Source organism: Hemiscyllium ocellatum, chromosome 1 (genome assembly GCF_020745735.1).
Source record: "Hemiscyllium ocellatum isolate sHemOce1 chromosome 1, sHemOce1.pat.X.cur, whole genome shotgun sequence".
Lineage (NCBI taxonomy): Eukaryota > Metazoa > Chordata > Chondrichthyes > Orectolobiformes > Hemiscylliidae > Hemiscyllium > Hemiscyllium ocellatum.
The window spans coordinates 49,541,844-49,552,826 of NC_083401.1; the positions used below are offsets into that span (position 1 = coordinate 49,541,844).

Consider the following 10,983-nt stretch of genomic DNA (forward strand, 5'->3'; position numbering starts at 1 on the left):
ATCCTCCTTTCTTTAAGATCATTCAGTGGAATAGATAATAAGATTTGGACCAGTCACTACAAGTGCACGGCTAGCCTTTATTTTGTTGTATCAGGAATGAAGAAATTCTAGATTGAAATAATATAGATGCATTATTTTTTTGGATGTAAAAATGCTTATATTCTACTATTAATAAAGAATTCATTTATTGCCATACTTATGAAAACAGTTGTGTTATCTTGGTCAGATGTGAATCATCTCAATGGTCAAATGCAAAATTTTCTTCAAACAGATTATTTTTGTAAAGCTTTGCAAATATTAAATTGGTTTAAAGTACTAAATTATGGCTCATATAGTATTAATTTAAGAAACTACATGCCCTACACAACAAATTTATTGCAGCTACAATGAATACACTGTCAACAAATGTACAAAAATAAAAAAGACAACATGTTTAAAGATAAGTTCTTCAAAATATTCTGAAATTTTCTGATGCTCTGACATTTAATGTGACCCTTCTACATTCCAATTTAAAACTTGTGATCAGCATTTTAAACAATTAAGGATTGTTAATAGAATTCTCATTTTATAATCTCCACCACCTCTCTCAGATTGTCTGCCAACTTTTCCCAATGAATTGGATGTGTTCTTTGGCTTTCATCCTTAGGGAAGCTATACTGGAGTTTCTTTGTTCTGCATTTTCCAAAGGAAACTTGTCCACATAAGATGTCCCACACTGGAAGGTTGAGGGAGTTGCACCCATACTTTGCAGGTTGTGGCTCATGGCTGAGGAATTCAAGAAAGGTGGAGGGGTGTAACTGCTCTGTAGGCCTTGTGTTGTGGTCATGAAACCTGGAAGGCTTTGTAATGTGGATGAGCTGGATATTGGTGAAGTGAGCCAAGGGTCCAGTGCCAAGTTATTGTTCAGAGTGCTCATGGTAGAAGTTTGTGATGATCTGTTGAAGGAAAGCATGGGTGAATCTTGATGTTTCATTACACTGGCCTCCAGTTTCTCTTGCCTCCTCCACTTGGCTCTTCTGTTCTGAAACCATACCTGAAATGAAACAAAATTTGCAATACAATGAATTCAACTTATTATTCTTCCCCCACCCCCTCAAAGGTTGACTGTTAGGAATATGTTTCATATGTTTCCTGGGGCTGATATTTTACCCTTTTTTTCCTGGCTGAGATCAGCTAATTCAGCATAGAAAATTAAAAACATATTTTTTAATGAAAATAGTTCCTATGGCTTCCAGTAGAGAAAGATACAAAGCCAAAGATGTTCTCAGCATTTGATGCAGAACTTAAAATGGAAATCAGATGGGAACTGTCTATAACAAAAACTATAAGTTAATCTAATAGGAGGGTATTGGGCCTTCGTGGGGACTCAACAGTGCAGCTGTCCTGGAGACATGCTTCTACTTGGTTTCAACTGTGTGTTTTCTCTTATATCTTAAGCAGAATTGCACTTCATTTGTATTCATGCTCGAGATTATATATGTTACTACTTGTAAAGGGATTTTTTTAAATATAGTTGACAAGATTCCAATCTTTCCTCATACTGTTTGGTCCTGATTAAAATTCTCATAAGCAGAAGGCAGCTATATTCAGGCACACCGAAATACCTACAGAAAATATTCAAAGACTAAAGTTTGGATTGTTGGCAATCCTGGTGAATTTAAGTAAACACTGTGTAAATGTAGGATTGTCCAAGGGATCACCTGAAATCCTTTGCAACCTAACGTTGCAATGTACTAAAGTTATGCTGTTGATCATAAGCAGCTGGACTAGTGCGTGATTGCTTTCTTTAGGTTAGCTCATACTATTTCAGACCTTGGTCAGATCAGGAAATGACCTTCAGTTCATATGGTCAATTGTGAATTGTTGTTAGTGTTACAAACAAAATAGAGAATTTAAACATAAACTTACTGCTACATTATATGTCGCTGTGAAATTTGTATAACTGAACGAATGTGATCTAGAAAATACACAAACTGTATCTAATATCAATATTTGATCAAATAATGCAACCAAGTATTAGGAACTCATTCTCTCATATATTGTAGCTATTGGGGGCCAAAATCTCCAGTCAATTCCTAATTGCATTTCAGATAGTGTGGTGAGCCTTGGCAAACTCACTGCAGTATGTGTGATGCAGGTAGGAGTAGTGAAAATAATGCTGGGATTATTCCAAGTCCAAGTCAGGACAACTGGAGGCCATAGTCTATGAATTATTGCTGACTCTTCAGGAGAGATGTTCAGAAGCACTTCAACATTCAAAGGGGTGGTACAGTAGTGCAGTGGTTAGCACTGCTGCCTTGCATTGCCAGGGACCCGGGTCTGATTCCAAACTTGGGCAACTGGCTGTGTGGGTTTCCTTCAGGTGCTCCAGTTTCTTCCCACAGTCCAAAGGTGTGCAAGTGGATTAGTCATGCTAAATTGACCCTAGTGCCCAGGAATGTACAGGCCAGATGGATTAGCTATGGGAGATGCAGGGTTATAGATTTGGTGGGGGGAGGCGTTTGTGTGGGATGCTCTTTGAAGTGTCAATGTCAACTTGATGGGCTGAATGCCATTCCTTCCATGCTGTAGGGACTTCCATGAAAGTGTGTTGATGTTTGGAACTCTCTTCCACAAACAACAGTGGATACTATATGAGTTGATAATTTTAATACTAAGATAGATAGTTTTTCTTGTTAAGCAAACATATTAAGGAATGCAGGCCATAGGCAGGTTTATAGAGTTAGGCCACAGATCTCATAAAATGGTGGAACAGGCTCCAAGGGACGAATGACCTCCTCCCATTCCTGTAAGTGTGCATTACTTGTGGATGGTGGTGCTTCCATTCATCTGCTGCCCTTGTCCCAAAATAAAATGAACATGATTTTGGAAGAGAGAAAAACTTGCTAACTGATTTCCTAAAACTGATAGAAAGGAAAACAATGGGAGCACACCAATTGAGCCAAGAGGCCAAATCAAGTGAAGTTAGGTAAAATCTGCAAATTGACAAATCAATGGAAGAAGATGAAATTCGGTCCAGACACTTATTAGATTCTGCACATTGGAAGAAGAAAAATGTTATTGTGAGTTTAATGTTGGAAAAATATCTAATGGTGAAGCAGATCAAATTCAGGCAGTAGTGACCTAGGCATTTAAAACAATATGGCTCACCACCATAATTTCAAGGGCCACGAGGAACGGGCAATAAATGTTGGCTAGTCAGTAATGCCCACATCCCACAAGTGAATAAAACAAAATCAAATCTTTGGAATAGCAGTAAACATACAGAAAACCTCAACATCTAGACATGTAAAATAAAAGCTACAGCATGGTAGCAAAGTCATAAGTGAGAAATTTAACCCATTTCAGCTATAGAAAGAAGAACCATTGGGTTTATGAGGAACTGGGCTTTAGTCATCAAAAGAAAATAGAAGGAAATTACAATCATCAAGTCATACAGCATGGAAACAGATCCATCGGTTCAGCTTGTCCACGCTGACCAGGTTTCCCAAACTAAACTGGTCCCATTTGCCTGCATTTGGGCCATATTCCTCTAAATCTTTCCTATTCATATACCTGTCCACTGTCTTTTAAAATGTTGTAACTATACCTGCATCTTCCACTTCCTCTGGCAATTTGTTCCATATAAGAGCTACCCTCTGTGTGAAACATTGCTCAAGACCTTTTTAAATCCTCCCCCTCTCAAATTGAAATTATGTCCTCCAGTTTTGAACTTCACTACCCCCCCCCTATTTATCCTATCAATACCCCTCATGATTTTAATGAACCTCTATAAAAGGTCACCCCCTGAGCCTCTGACAGCCCAGGGCAAAACGGCCTCAGCCTGTTCAGCCTCTCCCTATAGCTCAGATCCTCCAACCCTGGCAACATCCTTCCAAGTCTTTTCTTAACCCTTTCAAGTTTTACAACATCTTTCTGATAGGAAGGAGACCAGAAATGCACACAATATTCCAACAGTAGCCTAACCAATGTCCTGTACAGCCGCAACAAGACCTCCCAACTCCTGTACTCAACACTCTGACCAATATGAAAGTATACCAAATGCTATCTTCATTATCCTATCTACCTGCAACTCCATTTTCAAGGAGCTATGAACCTGTACTCCAAGTTATTTGTTCAGCAACACTCCCTAGGACCTTACCATTAAGCGTATAATGCCTGCTAAGATTTGCTTTCCCAAAATGAAGCACCTCGCATTTATCTGAATTAAACTCCATCTGCCACTTCTCAGCCCGTTGGCCCATCTGATCAAGATCTCAAAGTAATCGGAGGTAAGCTTCTTCGCTGTCCACTACACCTCCAATTTTGGTGTCATCTGCAAACTTACTAACTATATGTCTTATGCTCACATCCAAGTCATTTATATATTTATTTATATAAATGACAAAAAGCACCCAGATGATCAAACAAATGTCCTCTATGTGCATTTTCAGTCTGATCTTGGGAAAACATTGCACAATTATATATGAAACTATTTCAGAACCCACAGGAAATAAGATCAGTATTGATATGGATCTTCAAACCTGCCGCATTATGTAATACAATCCTGCGTGATCTTGCATTCAATGTCAATTTACTCCCAACTCCCTATGTGCCTGAGACATCAAACTTCTCCCTCATTCTTGAAGGTGTTGAGCACTGAAACATTCAGAACTTTCCGAGATAGAGAATTTCAAAGATTTGCAGCATTTTGAGTGAAACTGTTCATGCTCGTCTCAGTCTGAAACCTACAACATATTTATAATTCTTTCAACTGGTCAGTATATCTGGCCGAATATGCAGATAATCGCTTAAAGGTCTGATACAAAAGTATGTACATCATCAAACCAGACACTTCATCAGGTTTAGCAAACTGGCTTTAATCTTCTCAAAGTGGCATTATTTGATGGGTAACTTGCAGAGTGTGAAACTTAGAGAATTTGTTAGGGATAAACATATTTTTTATTCATGGGATATGAGCATTGCTGGCAATTGCCCAAATCAAATTGGCAGTTAAGAATCAACCACATTACTGTGTGTCACATGTAGATCAAATCAAGTCACCTAAAAGATATTAGTGAACCAGACAGGTTTTTATAACAATGTTGGTCACCATGTGGTAATGGTGCCGTAGTGCGATAGATACATAGAAAATAGAAACAGGGAGATGCTATTTGGCTCTTTCAGTCTGCTCCACTATAATATGATAATGGCTGATGATCTAAGTCCCTGTTTCCATCTTTGCCCCATGCCCATTCACCCCTTTAGCCCTAGGATCTATATCTCCTCGAAAACATTTAATGTTTTAGCCTGATCAGCTTTTGTGGTGGAGAATTCCACTGGCTCACCATTCTCTGAGTGATAAAACTTCTCCTCCTCTTAGCCTAAATAGCCTAACATGCATCCTGAGATTGGGATGCCTGGTTTTGGACTCCTGGTTTCATTGGAAATATCCTTCCTGCATTAATCTGTCTAGTCCTGTTAGAATGTTATAGATTTCTATGAGATCCACTCTCGTTCTTCACAACTCTAGTGAATATAGCCTAAACTGATCCTGTATCTCTTCATGTTTAATCCTGTCACTTCAGGAATCAACTGCTATTGGAACTTATGGCTCCAAAATATTGACCCAGCATTTGGATCACTAGTCAAGTTACATGACCACTTCACTATCGGCGAGGGGTGGCGAGTCTGGATGGGATGCTCCTCACAGAGTCGGTGTTGACCTGTTAGGCCTAATGGCCTGTTTCCACACTGTCAAGTCAATCCAAAGTGCAAAAATAGAAGAGAGGGCTAGAAAGATTGGAGTAACAGAGATATAAGGTGCAGATTGTTTAAAAAAGACAGACAAGCGCTCGGTTTTCTGCTGTGAATTTAATTCGTTTTCAAAACGAACGCAGCAATGTCTTGGAACTCACGGAGGAGTTGACAGCTAACTATAGTTCAAGAGGCTGAACGAAAAAGCAATTAATTCACAATTTATGGGACCTGTACAAAAAAAGCTGAAACACAAACAGAAATTGGAGGACAAACTCAGCAGGTCTGACAGCATCTGTGGACAGAAAACAAAGATAATGTTTCGAGTCAGTGACCCTATTGTCAACCCTCTGAGTTTCTCCAACAATTTCTGCTCTTGTTTCACAGGATCTTTTGCTGGTCCCGAATTTGCTGCATGATTTACGCAGCAATAATGGCATGTGCGCTTATTGGGCAGACTCTTGAGGGTCTGTCTTGTTTGCACATTTCTTACATGTTCCAATGAAAAATGCTGCCAAAGAGTCACTTCCAATGAACAATATCCCAGCTACCTGTACACAAACAATTGCTGGTTTTCAATCCGTCGAATACCCACGACATTGCACGGAATTCAGGAATCTGACCTGAATCTAACCAGATCCCTGGCGAAGGCCTAATGTTGCTTCGAGCGCAATTTTCCTTTAACAAAAAAAGTCGAATTACAACTACTGCACCCGTCTTCGTTACTTTTACAACTTTTAATGTGACTGAAATGTTTAGTAAGTTTATCAACCAGCTTACATAGCTCCACAGCTGACTTTTCTCCCCACAAAAAAATCAATTTCTTAAAAATGTTTTGATTATATTTAGGGACCGGGTATCGCTGCATATATGCCTAATTTAGCGCCTGCGAGCAAAATTGCCGTGGAAATATTTGCTTTGAATTTTAATTTTTTTTGGTTAGATTCAAATGCCAATACTGAGGAAAGCGAGATATATTTAGTGTATGAGATGGATTTTAACAATTGGATTCCTGTTTCCTCGCTATTTTCATGGGCGAGATTGATTTGAATCTATTACAGTTTATCTGATCAACATTTACTTTGCAGTCGAGTCTGGAAGGATCTTGGATGGTCGGAAATGCCAAGCAATACAATAATGATAGTTTGCTTTTAATCATCCAGCCTACTGCCCGCTTGTCCCGAGCAAGTTGTTTACGGCCTTTGCATCCACCAGAAAGGGCAGGTTAAAATTGCGGGTGATTTGGGTGGAAGAGTTCGTGTGACAAACTGTTCCAAAGAAAACAGGAAGAAAAGCAAGACTCCGATATTGTTAACGATCGCTTTGGAGCTCAAGAGTTCGCTACTGGGAAGAGAGGAGCAAACTGCACTCAAATTCCTGATTTTTTTTTTAAACTAGCAGCTCTACACGATTCCTGTTACCCCGCTATATAAAAGTTCTAATCGCACTTTGAACAAAAACTCCAATTTGAACAAAACTAATTGAGGCAATGTATTGTAACAGGGAAAGATTTAAAAGGGACTTGAGAGGCAACTTTTTTCATGCAGCGGGTGGTGCGTGTATGGAATGAGATGCCAGGGGAAGTGATGGAGGCTGGTACAGTTACATTTAAAAGGCATCTAGATTGGTACATGAATAGTAAGGGTTCAAAGGGATATAGGTCAAATGCTGGCACATAGGACTAGATCAATTTAACATATCTGGTCGGCATGGTCTGTTTCCATGCTGTAAAGTTCTATGACTTTATGATTAATGAATTTTATGTGACACTTCTATCACACCACATCATTTGTATTTTGCGGAGCAGATTTGACCCATTGCTTCTGTTAATGTCGTGTCCTTTTGTGTGTTAATCATCAATTGGATTGCATTATTTACCGCCCTTAAATGGTCTGTTGCATCAAATTTAAAGGCAAATGATATGATATTATGAAAGATGCATGGTTCTTATATTTTTGCCCAGGACGATCAGCTTTCATTTACCCCTATACAAGGTGCGTTTATGATATTTCTGAAGTATTGGTCTGAAAGGTAGCAGGATCTTCAATAAATATGAAATAAATTTCAGAGTTTCCCCTTGCCGCTGAAAACCTGTCAAATTCGACGCAGGTTTTTATTGCCGAGCCAAGCAGGAGAAAAGGTTTGTTAAGGCGGCAAGCCGAATGTGTCTGGGCTGAACAGAAACCGAGCGTATTCTGCACGGTCTTCGGTGAGAAAACTTTAGTTTCTGCAAATCTGAAGCAAAAGCCTAAACTGGACACAGACTAATTGGCATTTCGCTTCCACCCACAGACACTGACTAATCGGCGATGCATGCCCAGAGTCCTCTCGTCACGGTGCTGATCTGTTTAATGTATAACATTATCAGCCATCACCACTAAATCGTATCGTAAAAATTATATTGGGCACACTCCAATAAGAAGCACGTGCAACATTTCTTCCAGAATATTTTTTTCCCGGAAACAAAAAACACTCTCTGCGTAAAACATTGCGTTGTGAGGGAGGGTCACTGGACCCGAAACGTTAACTCCGATTTCTCTCCACAGATACTGCCAGACCTGCTGAGATTTTCCAGCAATTTCTATCTTTGTTTCGGATTTAAAGCATCCGCACTTCTTTCCGTTTTTATTTCTTTCCCAGCATCGATAAAATTGTTTCAAAGAAGCTGCCATTCCAACTGGGCTTTCCACGCTTTAAGTTATCATAAGACAATACAGCGCAGAACAGACCCTTCGGCCCTCAGTGTTGCACCGACCTGTGAACATTTCTCAGCTCATCCCATTATCCTCCATGTGCTTACCCATGGATTGTTTAAATCTCCCTAATCTGGCTGAGTTACATGCACATCGAAAACCAGTTTTTTTTTTACCCAAGATCCAGGAATATCCAGATTCAACAAACGGGATACTTCCTGATGCAATACTCAGGCTATAATCAAATATAATCTATGTTCAGGTATGGAACAAGGGCGCATTTTGTTCATAATAAACGTGAGGATTGATTTAGAAGTAACAAGCAAACTGATAAAGTACATTGATGCAGGCTGACTCAAACAGTATGTCACAAAAATAAAATGAGATCAGGTGAAACCAAACATCAGAATGCATCCTGATGGTTTTGGCTTTTGGTCTTGGACCGAGATACAAATACATTCTTAATGTAGTGAAGGCCGGTTTTAAAATCCGGAATAATTTACCATTTTGGGGTCATTAAGACGAATGACGATATTTGAAATTATAACATTAAATAACAAGACATGATTTGATGGGAAGTGTATGTGTACTTTAAAGTTCATCTTGAACATATAGATCACAATAGGAGCGGAGGGCGACCATTCGGCCCCTCTACCCTGGCAGACCATTGCTTCAACTTTTGTAACTGTTTGCCATATCCCTCTGTCCGGAGAGAACTCTGTCTATTCCAGCTAGGAATGTATTCCGTGACAGAGCAGACAATTCCAACCATTCAGAAGAGATTTCTCCTAAACAGATCGATCCCTGGGCTTGAGACTGTGGACCCCAGCCTCCCCCTCACATACACACCTTCTAGATCCCGTAGGTCAATGAGAACAACCTCTCAGTGCCAAGCTGGTCAAAGTCTTTCACAGTTATGCGTTCTTCAAGGAAATCACCCCTGACTCTTCAAAGACTCTTATCCTGAAAGAGGTCTCTCATCCCAGGCCCCAAATGAAGAGATACTAACTTTACGCAGTGACTTGTTGGCAATTAAAGACAATGCTGAAGAACTGAGTGGCTACTCAGGTATTAACTTCCGGAACCCAGCTCAGAAACTACCCGAGAGGCAGTAACTGTCAGGCAGGCCAAGTCCCTGGGAGGTAAATCACCGTGTCCCGCTCCCAGCTCGTGTTTACATCGAACTGTTTATTTTCAAATCGAAAAACTTAGGAGGTGAGGGAAGGGTACGGAGCAAGATCCGAGAATGCGGCTGGGAGGAGAGAGCATGGATACACACACAAAAAACACTGAGAACTCACCTGCACCCGAACCTCAGGAAGGTCAACTTTCATGGCCAGCTCCTCTCTGCTGTAGACATCTGGGTAATGGGATTTCTCAAAGGCCCTCTCAAGCTCATGAAGTTGGTATGTGGTGAATGTTGTTCGGTTCCTCCTGTGTTTCTTCTTGGGCTGGTCCGCGTTTATCCCATTCTTCTCCTGTTGCTTGTTGTTCACAATATCCGGAGGCCGGAGACCATCGCCACTGCTGTTTGTACAGAAATGATCTGTCCCGAACAGAAGAGTATGACACCTTTACTTCATCTGGTTTTGTTAACTTTCTTCTAATTTACAACATTGAGATATTTTCTAACCCAATCTGTTTAGGGATGCTTTTACACATCTCTAGAGAAGGGACGACTGGAAGCCGGGCCTCCTGGCTCAGAGGTTGGGGCACTACCACTGCACCACAAGAACCTCAAGTTGCAGCATTTATCATAACTCTTTAAATGATAATAGAGACTGGCAATGAGGGGATTAAAGTTTCAATGCTTGCAATTGCAGCCATTGTTGTTAAATGAACAGTCCACCTAGGTGTACAAGTGGACAGTTGTTTTGGGGGGCAGACTTCACCCCCGTTACCCTTGCATTAACATTAACTTGCAGCACAGCATGCTTTTAAACAAGAGAACACGCTCTTACCACCCAAAGTCTCCGAGTTCTCCTGGTCATGCTTCAAGTTTGACATTCGGTTGAAACAATCCCGGCCATTGCTTTTCCCCGCTTCCTCCACATTCCTGGAGTTTCTGTGGGAAGTGAAGGGCGAATGGAGGACGGAATCTTCTTTGGTAAATCCTAAGATTGCGTCTATGCTGTGGAGCCTGCAAGAGGCGCTCCCCGAACTTCTGGCCAGGTTCCCAAAGGGAGACAAACTTTCATCCATCGCGCTGCTGGCCGAGCTGTGTAACCTCATGAATGATCACCGACTGAATAATCACCACAAACCTCAGGGACGCCGGCACCAAAAACAAGAATTCGGGTTCTACACGCTTCACTTTTTCTTGCTTAATGAGCTTCCAGTTTCCGGGGTTTGCTTCCAGGAACGATGCTACAATGGATTTTTGTTGGGAGAAAGTTCCTTGTTCTGCCAATGGTGACAGAGAGGTCTCTCTCAGTCCACCAGAAGGGGAACACTCGGCTGCTGCAGGTAAGGCGTTGTTTGGAGGATGAAGCTTCAGCTGCTGAAGTAGACCTCCCCCAGCGATGGCGATCACAGCCGTTGAGTTGAGCTTCAT

At 40.8% G+C, this 10,983-nt stretch overlaps 1 protein-coding gene across 1 annotated transcript; it reads right to left on the bottom strand.

The window, feature by feature from the left end:
- Positions 1-586: 586 nt before the first annotated feature.
- Positions 587-10,661, bottom strand: rx3 (retinal homeobox gene 3). Its single transcript, XM_060829186.1, has 3 exons — positions 10,394-10,661; positions 9,731-9,975; positions 587-1,033 (listed from the first exon to the last, which is right to left on the bottom strand). Exons 1-3 carry the CDS (start codon positions 10,659-10,661, stop codon positions 587-589), a joined length of 960 nt encoding a protein of 319 aa, XP_060685169.1.
- Positions 10,662-10,983: the final 322 nt, after the last annotated feature.

What these genes read in the sequence shown, in the direction of transcription:
- rx3 (XM_060829186.1), bottom strand. Translation starts at nt 10,661, where the DNA reads ATGAGGTTACACAGCTCGGCCAGCAGCGCGATGGATGAAAGTTTGTCT. An exon ending in GGAGAACTCGGAGACTTTGG is followed by an intron (nt 9,976 to 10,393) that starts GTGGTAAGAGCG and finishes TGTTCGGGACAG; the next exon opens with ATCATTTCTGTACAAACAGC. An exon ending in TTCCTGAGGTTCGGGTGCAG is followed by an intron (nt 1,034 to 9,730) that starts GTGAGTTCTCAG and finishes GTTTCATTTCAG; the next exon opens with GTATGGTTTCAGAACAGAAG.